General features: G+C 38.3%; 1 protein-coding gene across 2 annotated transcripts in view; it reads right to left on the bottom strand.

The window, feature by feature from the left end:
• Window positions 1-514: 514 nt before the first annotated feature.
• Window positions 515-16,929, bottom strand: part of SYNE3 (spectrin repeat containing nuclear envelope family member 3) — a 76,353-nt gene continuing 59,938 nt past the window's right edge. For both annotated transcript variants that reach the window (XM_083362641.1, XM_083362642.1), the window contains exon 18: window positions 515-2,254. In XM_083362641.1, coding sequence (XP_083218767.1) covers window positions 2,057-2,254 — 198 coding nt within the window. In that variant the 3' untranslated portion in view covers window positions 515-2,056. The remainder of the gene's footprint in view (window positions 2,255-16,929) is intronic.

Genomic DNA, 16,929 nt, shown 5'->3' with positions numbered 1-16,929 from the left:
ACTGACCTATGTGGTAGGAGGCCACCCAAATGGTTTTGTTGAGGCAATCTGGGTCATGATTCACTTCAGCTTTGGTGGAATGAATCATATTATCTCTGCAGTGTATACTGTTTCACTGATGTGAATCTAAGTCTCATCACTTAGGGATCAGATAAGCTATGGGCCAAATAAGATTTTCATAACTACTAATTATGCTGACTATATGCCACCCTGAAGATCAGAGGTTTTATGTCATCTAATACTTGCTATTGAGGAACATGACCAGGTTTGGGCTGAGAGAGAATGGCTGGTCCAAAGAACCAGCCAGATTTTTAAAAATTAATTTTTATTTTTATGACTGCATGCCATTTGCTTCTGAATTTTTGTTATCATATAAAATTAACAAGGGAATTTAACAAGGAATCCCTTGTTAATTTTGTTATTTTCACTCTATTTCAGCATTAAGTATAATGAGATGTGATTAAAAAATCCATCATGGTTGGGATCTAAACAGCAACTCAATGGTGGCTTCACCTTTCAGCTAGTAAGGTGTATACATAAAAAGATGTGAGATGAGGCAACTGGCACAATGCAAGACATATGATCAGTAGGGTGACAACATTAACCAATGAATATGGGGAAGTAGGAAGCAGCAACATATTTATTCAGACCACTGGACCAGTTAGTGCAATGTTTTCTGTAGCAAATCTTCAGAGATTCAAACAAACCCAAACTTTAATGCTATAGATAGCAGTTGGAATCCTTTGCATGCAAAATGTTACTTATCACTGAGTTATGGCCTTCCCTGTAATGGTAATCAATTACAATTAACTGGACAGGAGACTTTTTTTAAAAAAAATACTGTTTCTTGTACAGGCACACATAAAATCTATTAAAAGAGGCATCCCTCATTCCCTTCCCAGGATATAAGTTAAGGCCTTCTGCAGCTTATGTAAGCATCTTTGCATACAGGGCTTCGAATACATCTGTATTTTGTCAGATAAATATCCTATTAGCAATAGCCATGGTGATCAATGGGAAGGGTTGAGTAGAAAATCCACATCTGGATTATGCATATTATATAGATTCAATAACTGGCTAATTTAATCAATTACCTTTTTTTAATCGGCAAACAAAGCATGATGTATGTAAAAACACAGGAAGGAGAATGACACATGGCTGCTGCTACCTTTGGATGGTAAGCAATTTTTCATACCTTCTTATATTATTTTTTAATTATTTTTTGCTTAACACAGACTATTTTTTCAACAAAGACATACTCAAATAAAGAGCAGGATTTGTTGAAAACACTGTTGTTACAATATTTTTGATATACATATCAAATATATATATACATATATATATATATATATTCCTTGATGAGATTAAAAATACGAATCCCAGGCATATTAAAATTAACAAACTGTACGAACACTGGGACAGAGTACAAAAATGCAGAGACACTGACAGTATAAATCGGGGCTTTTTTTGTCATAGAATGCGCAGAACGGAGTTCCGGGACCTTTTTTGGATGGAACCTTGTAGGATAGGCAAGGCGGGTTGTATGACATGTGTGAGTTCTGGCACCTTTTTCTTTTACAAAAAAAGCACTGGTATAAATGCAATCTCCCTATCCCAGCGTTTCCATCCTGACGTTGGCAGTTAGCCAACGAAAGCTTCATTTCATTTCATTTCATTTCTTAAATTTATATACCGCCCTTCTCCCGAAGGACTCAGGGCGGTGAACAGGGCACATATAAAAGCTTGATCTTTTAACAGTAAAACTTTTTTAGTTTTTGTACTCTATCCCAGTGTTGATATAGTTTGTAATATGTTATACAATATAAATATAGTCATATATTTTAAAAACATGTTTTAGCTTTAAATATGAATACTTCATTTCTCCAGTCTGAGCATATATTGATAATGGCAGTCATTTAACCAAATTTCCAGTTTAAATGGACTCCTTAGCAGTTGCCATGATTCTGGAAGGAGTTATACAAGATAAAGATCTGCAGGGGAAAACCATTGGGAAAATGCAATCTGTCAACTTAGCTGCACTGCAGGTGAGGAGAACTTAAATTGGCGGTGGGCGATCATGTCTCAGCATTAAGTTGAAGGAGTGTGCAAAGTTGTTGGTAAGCTTGCAACTGTGGGTCTCCTCTGCTAGAGGGAGCAGAAAGGCAAGGAGTAACAGAAGCAACAGCAGCAACTGGAGGGGTAAAGCTGCACAGCACACACGACGTAGGAAGGAACATGCACTTGCCGGTTGACCCTGAAAGACAGAAGTCATAGGCATTAATGAAAGCTAATACATGAATCGGAAATGAATCAGGCATTTCCCAGGCAATGGAAGCATAAAATAATAAAGATTTTTCCACAGGCAAGGCCAGCCTTTTGGCTGGCTTTGCTGAACATGCACTGCGTTGCAGGGTGTTGAGTAAGGAGTGATAAATACTGTACACATCTTTCCAAATGCCACAATATCCACAATCTACTAAACATAATCATCATTATTACTAATATTACTATTAAAGATTAAAATTTGAAATAATCCCAAAAGATGTTCTACGAGCATGTTCTATGAGCATCTTGTGACCTCTTATATTAGTCTTGTGAAATTTCAGCCTCCACTCGGAGGCTTCAGCTGGTGCAGAATGCAGCCGCACGAGTTGTGATGGGGGTTTCCTGATACTCCCATGTAACACCTCTGCTCCGCGAGCTGCATTGGCTTCCGGTTGCCCTCCGGGTGAGATTCAAAGTGCTGGTGATGACCTATAAAGCCCTAAATGGCTTGGGTCCGGGATATCTGAGGGAACACCTGCTGCCAGCATCAAGCTCCCTTCGTTCTGTGCGCTCCTGCAGGGAGGGCCTTCTCAGGGTGCCGTCGGCAAAAGATTGCTGGCGGGTAACACCCAGGGGGAGAGCCTTCTCTGTGGGTGCACCTGCCCTTTGGAACCAGCTGCCCGTAGAGCTCAGGACTGCCCCTGACCTTCGTTCATTCCGCTGGGACCTGAAGACCTGGCTCTTTGAACTTTCCGACCAGGACTGAGAATTTTTAATTTTAATTTTATTTTAATTGGGTTTTAATTGGAGTTTAACAGGGGTTTTATACTTTATTCAAGGACTAAATTTAATTATTTTAATTGTTCTTAACTTTTGTAATTTGTATTGTTATTTTAAATACCTTGTGAACCGCCATGAGTCCTAAGGGAGAAGGGCGGTATATAAGTCTAATAAACATAAACATAAACATCATGTGAAATTTCATTTACTGAAATCTAGTGAGATTTGTTTGGGTTTGGGTTGTCTTTTGTTTTCAGTTAGAACTACTATTGTAGTTTTGAGTGATCCCACAAGTGTTCTAGAGAAATTTCATTTATCCTGCCTTAACCAGGAGCTGCAGATCTGAAAAAATTGCTATGTCTTCCCTTAAGGGATTTGGGGGAAATAGCTCTGCAATTGCTCCAAAGTTTTGATTTTAAGTAGAGCTGTGAATTTTGATAACAGAAGCAGCATCAAATTTACTTTACAGGTTAGAAGAACATTGGTTACAGCAGTCTAACAGAGTCATAATTGTCTCTTAAGTTAATTCTTAGTTAAAATGGAAAGCTGAGAGGGTAAATCAAGAAAATCAAATTTCTCTAGAACACTTGTGGGGTCACTCAAAACTACAATAATAGTTCTAACTTAAAAGATGTATCATATGTCAGGAAATAGATCACAAAATCCATCATCATGAATAATCAGAAAAGTCACTAGAATGTGTCCCTGAAATCTGTTGAACAAAACAAATTTAGCAAACTTTAGAAAATGGAAATTTGAAACAACCTGTCAAATGAAGTACAATTTTTTCATAGCTAAGGAGCAATAAAGGGTTGTTTTTTTTAAAAAAAAGATTTTGAAGAAGATAGTACCTAACACTAATCTTGATATTTTGAAAAGGTCCTTCCTTGATTTAGCCAACACTGACAACTTCTTCCCTACCTCTTTTTTGTGGAAGGTCATGGAGAAGGTGGTGATGTGTCTACTATAGAGGTTCCTGTATCTGTATTCCTGCTATTTAGCATTTGATGCAGTCTCAAACATGGGATAAAAACAACACAGAGCACTTTGGTTGATAATTTTGGTTAGAACACAGGTGGGCAAGTGTGTATGTGTTTTGGTCTTGCTAGTCTACTTGGCAGCATTTGCTGTTTAGCAGTATTAACAGCATGTTATTGATTATTGTACCTTTTGGACCACCTGCAAGAATTGAAAGTTGGGGTACCCTTTAAGGTAGTTTTGCTCCCAGCTGATTGGGTGGTTGCAGTTGGTAATTATTATTAAGAAGAACTCCAGCACTTGCTTATTCCAGTTTAAAGTTATTTGGGACTCAATACCCTCCGCTGCTTATATGAAATCACTGTTAAGTATGTAGTGGTTTGGGGTGAAGAGTACTTTGCCACTCCAGGGTGTGCCATAAATGCTGCTGAAGCTGAAGATGTCAAGACCTGGATGAGATGAAACAAGCTCAAATTACAACCTTCCAGGACAAAGTTGTTTGGCCAACATAAGGGCATTAGAAGTTACTTTGGATGAATAGTGTTCTCCCTTAAGAAGTTAGTTCATGACTTGTGTGGTCCTCTTGAACTCAGGTTCAAGAGCAGCAGGTCAAAGCTGTGCCAGGAAAATCCTTGTCCAGCTGATGCACCAATTATGATTTCCCCTAGTCCATGATACCTTAGGTATAGTGATTCCTGCCTTCAATTGGGCTGCTGTAAGTAATGTATGTTAGGGTGCTCTTGACAATGACTTAGGATCTGCAGCTGTGCAGAATAGAGTAACCAGAATGCTGGAAGGCCAAGCCCATCTCTGCAAAATAGCACAAATTCTGAGACTACTACATAGGCTCCAAGTGAACCTCTGAGTCCAATTCAAAGTGCTAGTCATCACCTTTAAAACTCACTATGGTATAGTTCTGGGTTATATCAGGCACAGATTTACCTGAATTGAATCTGCCATTCTGATATGACAGATAGATAGATAGATAGATAGATAGATAGATAGATAGATAGATAGATAGATAGATAGACAGACAGACAGATAGATAACCTTTATTGTCATTTTTTTTACTGTGGGCACATGGCACATATTAAAAATGAAATTTAGTTGCTTGCTCTCAAAGTGTACACATACATAACACACATTTAAACATACTATATACAACATATGTATAGACCTACACCCTTACATATAAGTAACATATAAATATTAATCACTGTCCATCTTGAATACATAACGGAAGGGGAAAGCTTTAGAGTTCACAAAGTATGGAATAAAATCTGAACATCAAGAGGGGTTCTGCAAACAATTCTTTACTCATCAGAAGTACATAGTGGTTAGTCTAGGTGGCCACCTTCCCCAGCACAGCATGCACTCCCTAGAATATGGGTGTCAAACTCGGTCGTGTCACATGATGTATTGTGATGTATTATGTTTTTTGCCTCTGTGGAGCTGGGGTGGGCGTGGCCTGTACATGATGCATCTGGCCCATGGGCCACCAGTTTGACACCCCTGCCCTAGAACATTCTTTCTCAAGAGATATGTTGGACCCTTGGCTTCTCAAATTCCACAAGATTGTTAACCATACTATTCCATTGGGTGTTCATCTCAAATTATGAACATTTCTTCTGGACATATAATGCTGTTTCTATCTATTTCAAGCTATTCTCCAAAGCACCAGAAGGCAAGACAAGAAGCAATGGATGGAAACTAACCAAGGAGAGAAGCAGCCTAGAACTAAGGAAAAATTTCTGACAGTTAGAACAATTAATCAGTGGAACAACCTGCCTCCAGAAGCTGTGGATGCTCCAACACTGGAAGTTTTTAAGAAGAGACTGGACAGCCATTTGTCTGAAATGGTATAGGGCTTCCTGCTTGAGCAGGGGGTTGGACTAGATGACCTCCAAGATCCCTTCCAACTTTATTACTATTACTATTTGGCTATTACTATTTATATTTTGATTTCTTTGCTGCCCAGAGTCTTAATTGATTGGAATGGCCTGTAAATACTGTAAAGAACAAAATAAATTAACACTGATCCTTTTCTTCTTTGCCCCAATTTACTTAACTGCTATCTCTTCAGCAGATGCAATTTCCTCTTTAAAACCCTGCACATCAGGTGCCTTGTACATTTACAAGGCATTTGATTATTAACCAACTTTCAACAATTGCTGAATAACACAAGCCATTTTTTTAAAAAAAATATTGAATAGTATCTTCTGTGTGAATACTATAAGCAAAGCTTCTGTAGTGGCCTGCTCCACAACCTTTAGAAAACAAGTAGTGAACATAAAAGGCAAACATTTCTAGAGTGCCTAAAACATCTCTCCAGCAGTCAAAAAACCTGGATCAACTCAATATTAGCTTGCCAACACTTCAGGCTCTAAGAAAACATTCTGTATTATGAAATAACTTTTCCAGGCAATTTTTCTGCCTTGAGGGAAAACACTGGATTTTTTTTTAAAATACTCGTTTTGTGATTGTCAAGTGCTGGCTACAATTTTCCCAAAAGGTTTTCATGCCAGGCAGGAATTGAATTATACTGAAGTGCACGTTTCGCACTCTTTCCTCCTGGCAGAAAATGTTTCTTACTTATGTGCATTTCCTGCATTTGAGACATCTATCATGTTGGTTTGTTTAGCATCAGAAGCACTTGCTCATCTTAATTATTGGAGGACAGCAGAAAGTTCCCCCCTGCCATTACGATCTTTTAAAATCATTATTGTTTCTTGTACAATCTTATATTTTTCAAGCTGCCAGGAAGTGGAACAGATAATGAAATTTGACTTCAATTCAATAGCGTTCGTTATGTCTGCTGCTTAGCAAAGGCTCATTATAATAAAGATATGTGAAAAGAAATGTGGACCAAAATGAAAACACGGCCTGTACCAGAAAACATGACCAGTACCTGTTTTTGCTTAACAACAGCAGAGATGTAACACCTTCTACACATTGAATACAATGGTATCACAAAAAGTCACGTTGGAGGCTACTGTCATGGTTCCGATAGATGAGACCAGTAGGAATAAGAACTCTGAGGCAATTGCTTTCCTCAAACAACAATGACTACATAGTATCGGCACAAACAGAGTTGAAACCAAGACTGAAAGTCCCCCCCCTCCAGGTTACATGTGAACAAGCTGAAACTCCCACCCCTGTAATATGTCATAAATCACAATCCCAGTTACTTTGGTGGGTTTTCTAATGGAAGTTCCATCCCGCCAAAACTTGACCTTGGTTCTCACAAGAAAGTTATTGTTATGACTAAGCCAGAAGAATGCATCTCCCCCCCTCCCATTGCTGTGGCAACTGAAAAGGAAGTGATGATGGCTGTAGCCAGAATTGTTTGAAGATTTGACAGCTACATTTGCTGTTCTATTTATTTTATTTGTTTGTGTCTCACCTTTATTATATTTATAAATAACTCAGTGAGGCAGTGAGGATATCCAACAGACCTTCCTCCTCTTATTTTCCACACAACAACTCTGTGAGGTCGGTTGGGCTGAGACAGAGAGAGAGAGTGACTGGTCCAAAGTCATCCAGCTGGCTTTCCTGGCTAACTCATGGACTCTTGCTTTCTGGCCTGGCACCTTAATCACTAGACCAAACTGGCTCCAAGGAGCTAATCTCTGAGGAACTACTGTAAGAGTGAATCTAATCTGCTCTGCCTCCCACTTGGCTGCTTTACCAAATCCTTTCCTAGAGGGGAAATTCTGCAGCTTGCTGGTCACAGGATAGTACCAAGGGAACAGCAGGGGAGGCATTGGTTGCATTTTTCATACCTTGAATGAGGTTACATGGTTCATTAGGCTAGTGCCGGGGTCTTCAAACTTGGTCCTTTTATGATTTGTGGACTTCAACTCCCAGAATTCCTCAGCCAGGCACGCTGGCTAAGGAATTCTGGGAGTTGAAGTCCAGGAGTCATAAAAGGGCCAAGTTTAAAGACCCCTGGGCTAGCACATGCATTCCTTTTGCAAACTCACCTGAGACGGTTTCTATTAATTATAATTTCTCATTTTGCTTGAAAACCTTACTGAACTGTTTTGAAATGAATCAGGCTCCCCTAGTATTCAAAGCAGGCTGCACTAATTCTATAAATGGATAAACAAGTTTCAGGAGTTGGCCTACCAATCTCTTGGGCCGTAGCTATAAATAACATCTTCCAGATTCATTGAAAAATAATTATAGCAACTGTTTCTAAAATATATTTTTGTAATAGAGTTTATGGCTGAAATAAGCAAGGATGAATATCCAAAATAAAATGGGCTTTATGGGATGGCTATGCTCTAAGACAGGGGTCCCCAGCCCCCAGTCCGTAGACCAGTACCGGGCCCGACATGCTAGCAACCGGTCCACACAAACAAGGAAAGCCTCATCCACAGGATGCAGACAGCACACAAAAGCACACCCCCTCCGGTCCATGGAGAAATCTCTCTCCACATAACTGGTCCCTGGTGCCCAAAATGTTGGAGACCTCTGCTCTAAGACAAGGAATATTTCCAAAGTATATAGCAGCTTCTCATGACCTGGTGTTCTCCTTACATGTTGAGAGCACATTTACATGGCTTTGGGGATTCTAAAAGCTATGGTCCCGAACATCTGACAAGCATTAGGATGAAGAATGTTGGTTCATAAGATGTTGAAGAAATAGAAATTTAAATATTCATCCATTTCAAGTTGGCAGTTTTGTTTAGACAATGCCGAGAAAAGGATGCAATGGAGTGATGGGGTGGGGAGATTCTAAGATCAAAAGGGTTATGTTGCTTTTTCTTAGGTAAAATTCTCAGCAGAGAAATGAAACATTCCCATGCTTTAAAAGGATACTGCTATTTTGGGTCTATTGCCCTTCCTATGTTTCTTTTACTCTTGATAGATTTTCAGAGTGAGTGAGTCTTAACTTCAAACAGAGCCTGGGAAACCTCAATAAGCATGCAAAGCATCTGAATCAAAGTTGTGTCTTAACCTTGAAGCATAAGAGGCAGACACTCATAGAATGACCTATCTCTTGAACATGAATTCTTGATGTACTGGTAATATTTTTTTATATTTTCTTTGCAACACCAATCCTGAATCTTACTGTGGTTTTTTTTTAAAAAAAGTAATGGTCTTTATGTCCTTGACAACTGGACATGAATTTTCCTACCCTTAAGTGAATAAATTAGGCAGTTGGTTTCTTAACTCATTTGACTCTTGGGACCCAAGAAGAAAATATCCAATGGTTAAGTGTTAGTGGTAGAATTTTATCAAACATCCTTGACCTCTAAATATTTCAGAGTAGGGGTGGCTATACTAAATGCAAATGAGGAGACAAGAAGCAAAATCAGAAAACAAAGTGTAATGTATTGAGTTTTGTCTTACTAAAGAGTATCACGTGGGGTTAACTGCTGGAAGGTTGTTTAAGCAGGGAAGCTGGCTAACGGCTCCCAGCTCCTCAGACAACCCGTCTCCAGCGCCGCCATTGGCTGCTTCTAGGGTGGCAATAGGTTGCTTTAAACCTATTGGCCGCCACCTAGAGGCCAGGGTATAAATAGCTGCATTCGCAGCCCTGTTTCTCAGTTCAGTTCCAGTAAGCAAATAAAGAATGATTCTTGCTGAACTCACTTGCCTTGTCTCGTCAATCAAGCAATGAACCCAGTATACAACACAAAGCATATGACTTAAGGATCTGAGTTCATATCATCAATATATTCCTATTTATAGCTTTGCCGGACAAATTTGATTAGCAGATAGAGGGAAAGTTATGAAATATGAAATCCACCAAATTTGGAACTGGAACAGAAGACAGCACTTCTGAAAAAGTGCTTTCTTTAGTAATTTGAATTAATTGATTAATGGTTAAGTGGCAAGAGCTACCTACAGAAATTCCAGGACTGCCAGCTGTCCTCTCAGGCTGGCACATACTGGTAGTCCTTGGCTTACGACTATAATTGAGTCCAAAATTTCTGTTGCTAAGTGAGACAATTATGTGAGTTTTGCTTCATTTAACAACCTTTCTTGCCACAGTTGTTAAATGAATCATTGCAGTTGTTAATCACTATTGTTGTAACACTGTTGTTAAGTGAATATAGCTTCCCCATTGACTTTGCTTGTCAGAAGGTTGCAAAAGGTGATCACACGATCCCTACAACTGTCGTAAATATGAGTCAGTTGTCAAATGTCTGAATGTTGATCATGTGACCATGGGGATGCAATAACAGTCATAAGTGTAAAAAACAGTCATAAGTGACTTTTTTCAGTGCTGTTGTAACTTCGAACAATCACTAAATGAACCATTGTTAAGTCGGGGACTGCTTATAACCTCCAAGTTGCCAGTTCATGCTCTTCTTTGAGTGGCTCTAAGTACAGCAACTTCCTTTTCTTTAGCATTGCGATGGGGAAAGCTATTCATGGTCCCATTTTTAATATTAAACTTAATTTTAAGATTCTGACTTTAATGGATTTTACAGTGGTGTTTTATATTCTTTAAAACTTTGTCGTATGTTTTATACTTTGGTTTATTGTTGTAATTTCCTTTGCATCCTCAGATAAGCTAAAAGGTAAGGTTTATATTTATTGTTTCCATTCCTTTGCTTTTATTTGTTTACATTTTTTTACTATTTTGTTCTCCCTTTTAATGCTGTAAGCTGCCCAGAGTAATTCCATGGTGAGATAGGCAGTAAATAACTTTAACAAACAAGTAGCAAACGTATTTCATAATCAGTAAACATAATTGCCTGTAGTTATTTATTTATTTGGAAAGTTTATATTGCTGCCTACTTGCTCATGGTGATTCAAGGTGGCTTACAGGAAATATTACAGGTTACATTTCTTCTGGACAGTAATGTGAGCACAAAAGAAACATGTGAAAAAGGGAATGTCCTCCAATACATCAGGAAGGAAGTTATTATTCAAAGTATTTCTGTATTAGTGCTTCCCATTACAAATTATCCTGAATCTTAGCAAGGAGGCCAGCTCATCTTACTGAAGTTTCAAGGTTAGAGATTGGGACTTTTCACATTGTAGGGAAAGTACTGACTTTGAGCCAGATCAGACATAAATAATGGAAATGCTAATTCAATTTATATCCCTCTTTTTTTTCAAACTGGGTGGGGAAAAATCTACAAAAAACAGATTTTCTATGCCTACAATCTTTTTTCATGATCAACCTGGATAGAATTAAATGTAATATGAGTCTAATCTGTGACTGATTTTTAATACAGTTTGTGAGCTCTGATTGATTTTCAGTCTTATTCCAAAACATGTCCATTACAAAATCCATATACCTCCATACATCTACTGATTTGCATAGAAAGGTAGGATATAAACACAAATGTTCTTTCTACTTGCATCTGCTCTCAGGATGTAACTTTCTAACCCATCTCTGCCACCCAAAGTTAGACCTACAGAAAAAAAAGTCTTTACAAATTTAGAATTCTTGCAATACTTGGCCTCCCACCCTCTCCCTTGGTTTTTGCCAGATCACCACCAGAGCCTGTTATCTTGTGTTAATAATTCAGTCAGTTACCATGGAAATCCCAGGCTGTCACAACTTCAGCATTGTGATGCCTTTGCAAGATCTAGGAGTAGGAAGCATACATGCTTATTACAAATTGAAACTCAGTCAAAATGCTACTTTCTTAGTTTAGCAATGTGAGAGGGGAACTGCACTATCTGAAGCCAAGGCCTTCTTCTGAATGCCTGTGAAGACAACAAGTTTAAATGCAAATGACCAGAGGAAGGATAGATGCAATACAGGTAATCCTTAACTTATGATTGTTCATTGCGATGGCACTGAACAAAGAAATTTACAACCCCCGCCCAAAGTCACAGCTGCTGTTGCACCCCTGCAGTAATGTGAACAAAATTTGGGTGCTTGGCAATCTGCATGTCCTAATGACCAACCACAGGGATGCTGAAGTGCCCCCCTCTAACATCCCCCTATCCAAATGCATAGGTAAAAACCAGGTACAGTATAGGTGTCACCTTGCTCAATAGTAGCAACTATGAAAGGGATATCGGTGTCCTAGTGGGCAATCAAATATGAGCCAGCAGTGTGCTGCAGCTGCCAAAAAAGCCAACACAGTGCTAGGTTTCATTAATAGAGGGATAGAATCAAGATCACATGAAGTGTTAATATCCTTGGTAAGGCCACACTTGGAATACTGCATCCAGTTTTGGTCACCACAATGTAAAAAAATATGTTGAGACTCTAGAAAGAGTACAGAGAAGAGCAACAAAGATGATCAGGGGACCGGAGGCTAAAACATACAAGGAACAGTTGCTGGAATTGGGTATGTCTAGTTTAATGAAGAGAAGGACAAGGGGGTGACATGATAGCAGTGTTCCAATATCTCAGGGGTTGCCACAAAGAAGAGGGAGTCAAGCTATTTTTCAAAGCACCTGAAGACAAGACAAGAAGCAATGGATGGAAACTAATAAAAGAGAGAAGCAACCTAGAACTAAGGAGAAATTTCCTGACAGTTAGAACAATTAATCAATGGAACAACCTGCCTCCAGAAGTTGTGACTACTCCAACACTGGAAGTTTTTAAGAAGAGACTGGACAGCCATTTGTCTGAAATGGTATAGGGTTTCCTGCCTGAGCAGGGGGTGGAACTAGAAGACGTCCAAGGTCCCTTCCAACTCTATTATTGTTATTGTAAAACTTTTATTCATAAAACATGAAACTTAGTCAACTGAACACTCAAATTGACTGGCACTAATGGTTGACATGGGCTGCTGCCAGCATCCTAGGTGTCAACCAGGTATTTTTTTATTTTTTATTTATTTTAATCCCATTTATATCCCGCCTTTTTCCGAAGACTCAGGGCGGCTTACAATCTAAGCACAAATTAAATGTGCTTAGCTTATCTCCTTAAAATGTAAGATGTTCCGAGTAGCACAATTTTTTGTACCTTTGCTGGAGTTATTGCAGGAAGCTGCAATTTCTTGATGTGTTTTGTAAAGTTTTTGGACATAGTTCCCAGTGCCCCGATGACAATGGGTATCAATCACTGTTACACGTTTCATCCATAATCGCACAGTTTCAATGGCCAGGTTGCGGTATTTCGTAATTTTTTCCAGTTCTTTTTCTTCTACTCTGGCATCTCCTGGTACAGCGATATCAATCAGCTGTAAGCTTCGGTTCTCTACAACTGTGATATCTGGCGTGTTGTATTCCAAATGGCGATCTGTCTGTATTCGGAAGTCCCACAAGATCTTCACCGTCTCATTCTCGACAACTTTTTCCACCCTATGTTCCCACGATGTTTCGGACACAGGCAAGCCGTATTTTTTACACAATGCCCAGTGGATTAGTTTAGCAACTCGGTCATGTCTAGCTTTGTAATCAGTTTGTGCGATTTTGCTGCACTCACATATTAAATGTGAAAGAGTTTCAACTTTGTTGTTGCAAAGTCAGCAATTTGGATTGTCAGTAGATTTTTGTATCTTCGCTTTCATGGCATTAGTTTGTTATTGTTATAACAATTAGTTATTGTTATTGTTGATGTTGTTGTTGTTGTTATTATTATCAACAATAATAATTGGGTTCCCTACCATCTTCCCCAATACCCTCATTATGGCTCAGTCACTTACCTTTTCCATAGATCTCCTTTGGGAATCAGCCAATTCACCATGTGGTCTCCCTACATTGAGACTATGTGGCACTGTCCCAGAAGTGGAACCATTTTGGGACTGGCTGCAATGATTTCTGGCTGCTCTGAAATGACACCTGCTTCTGGAACAGTGCTATGTTGCCTTTGTACTATATAATCAATCTGGAATTCACAAACTCCCTAAACAAGAACTGGGGTTATTAGATGAGGCAATCACATGGGTGCCTTGCTTGACTGTCACAATTTACATGCTCCATTACAGTTGTGAGTTGAGGACTACCTGCATAACAAGGACTTTCAGGTTTACAACAAGCTGCTTTATGCCTAGTCATTCCTTTACTTTGCCTACATTAGAGTTGTCTACAGCAGCCTCTTCCATCCAGCATTCTTCAGAAGCACTGGGAACACCGACTCTCAGAATATTCAGCTGCCATCTTCTGGCTATTCCAGCTCTGTATTCTAAAAATCACAGATTCAATACTTCCAGAGGAAAATGACTGGGGAAGACTGGTTTTCATTAACCTTCCTTAATTCTTGTCTCTAGAAACATCACAACACAATTCTTGTGATTAAAGAACATCTTTCAAAACTGGCATGAAACTCACTGAAATGCCAAGAAAAGGAGCTTCTCAGTTAATTGCTCTCAGAGGGTTACTAAGTATGCATTGAGATTTAATACAACAAGACATACTGTATAGCAAAGTGGTATAATAGCTAAATATGTTAACTGATTCCCCTGCAAAATTAATACAGTCCCTTAAGTAGCAAAAAATGCTAATGCTACAGTTGTGGTTCTACAGGTACCCTGTGCTACCTTCTGTTGCTTTTGCTAAACTACAGTTCCTGCAATCCCAGCCAACGTGGCCAATGATACAAGGTGCAGAGAAATTTATTCAGACATATTTGAGGGATCACAGATTTCTCATCATTGCTGAATTTCTTATTTGCAAGAAGAGAAAAAAAACCCCTGCAGCTAAGTGACAAAGTCTCTGTTTTGAATGCAGCAGGTTCTAGGAATTGTTCTCAATGTATGACAATGTCTACTATATTTCTTGCCATTCTGCATATAACTCCTAAGTTTTTTAAAATGGACACCTGAACTCAATGCCTGTTGGATAAAAAGGGCTGTGCTAATATTACTCTTGGACAGCTGGACTAATTTCAGTAATAACACAACATCTAAATAAGATTAAATTGCATATCCTTCCTTTCAATTTACACTGTGAGATGACATCCTGTAGCATCTCAAAGAAAGCCAGTTAGGCAATGTGAATTAAAAAGATCTTAATTATTTGTATAGCAAAAAACTTTAGTAAGATTGTGCACTGTACATAGAAAAGCAAATCAAATTTCTGAACCCCAATAAACCCCAATCTTTTATTGATGCTAAGTACATTTTGGCAATATTTTCCACAACAGGGAAGTAAACATTTATCTTCATTATTTTTATATTTGTTTTTACAATGCTCTGAAGAATGCAAGGAGCCAGTGAACTATTGCTCTTTGTCAAATTATGGAAAAGCCACAGGATCCAGGATCTTCAATTTATCATTTTAATCTTTTAAACTTTTGTTTATGACAAAATTACATTAGTGTATATTTTTAATCTGAACCAGGTATCCTCATTCGGATTGCTGTATTGTCACAACCCACTGATTTACAAACTACCCAACTGCATTTTACATGGGTGTATTGTACAAACCTCTCTTAGGATTTCAGTCTATGCACACAACTTTGCTCAGTAGAAATTATTTCTAACTAAACATGCACAGGACTACATTGCATATGGCTGTCTCTATTTTTAAAAAAATCTTGGTTATTATAGGCAGATGCAACTATTGCTTCTCAGTCAGAACCACACATCCAAATAAAATTCATATTTCCTTCAACCAATAATGAAAAATTGCCTTGATATGTTCCTTGAATTTTTGATACATTTTTCGTAAAAACATTTCTCTCAATATCTGGCAATATTTCCAACCAGGATAAAATAAAGCAAGCTTTTATCCACCCTAGGAATGTAAGTCCTGACATTACCTATGGCTTGTTTAAAATGTTGAAATAAATAACTCCCTCTTGAGTCCTTGTAGGTTGATTAAGAATGAAATCTGATGCCTCTTTACCTAGGAATAAGCCCTGCAGAATTCTAGGACTCACTTCTAAAAATAACCAATAATATACACAAACCTGCAGGTTTTGCAACTCATGTTCTCCATTTTTCAGATTTCATATAACTTTTGGGTCACTTTTAATCTCAGGAAGATCCCTTACCCCCAGACAAATGAACAAAGTAACAGAAATATTAGGATTAGATATTTCATCTTAATATGAGTAAAATTAGACTATATATATTTCCTGGTTCCTTTGTGATATAGTACACAGAGGTTTTGCAGCAGATACTTAATGATTTCTCAGTAAATGGCAAGTTAATTTGTAAAAGGTTATTTGAAGGGCAAAGCATCTAAGGCCCCTTGGCTTATATGTATCCGTTTTATGACTCTAGACACAAATGTGAAAGAAATCATCCTTGAATGGGAATGTTGGGAATGTTGCCAGCAATCCTGCAAAAACAATGAATTCTGGGAATGTATATACTCTTTAATCCTTTTATATCTTACTATATTTATTGCATTTCTTTCTTGTATTTTTTTCCACAACACTTAAAGATTCATATTCCACACATGGATTTGCTTCCTTGTATTTTCCCAGCATCAAACAACCCTTTGGGTAGTTGGACTCAGAGGGAATCCAAATTCACCTTGTAGACTTCTATGGCTGAATTAGAATCTTGGGCTCTCTAAACCACCCTCATAATTATCTTGCCTTGGTTGCTCCCAGAAATTATCTGAAGCTAAGAAGAAGTTTAAAAAAGGCTTTGAAATTTTATCATCTAGAGTTAGTTCACGAATTGCCTTCCCCCACTGCCCCGATATCCAAAGCAAGTAGGGGAATAGAGAGGAAAAAAAACTACCCTGGATTTCAAGGGAGCTACTCCATATGAATAGTTGTATAAATTTAAAGGTAAATAAGCAATGTGGTAAAAGGAAGAGGAAAAATTCCATATGGATATTTTGCAATGCTTAACAATGTAGATTTAGATGACCTGAAGCTACTTGATATTGCCATATGGAAAATTTGTTATGTAATGCATATAATTGGATACTGAGATATTTGACCAGAGCTTATGACTGGATAATTAAGATCAATGTTGCTGTTCCTATGTGTAAAGTAAAAAGTATGAAAGCATGATACACTGTGTGAAAGTAAAGATAGGAACCTCTCTCTGTCTGAATCAACACAGATCGGCAGTC

This window comes from Vipera ursinii (assembly GCF_947247035.1).
Source record: "Vipera ursinii genome assembly, chromosome: 1".
Classification (NCBI taxonomy): Eukaryota; Metazoa; Chordata; class Lepidosauria; order Squamata; family Viperidae; genus Vipera; species Vipera ursinii.
The sequence above is the reverse complement of the archived record's forward strand: the minus strand, read 5'-3'. Positions and strand labels throughout refer to the sequence as shown.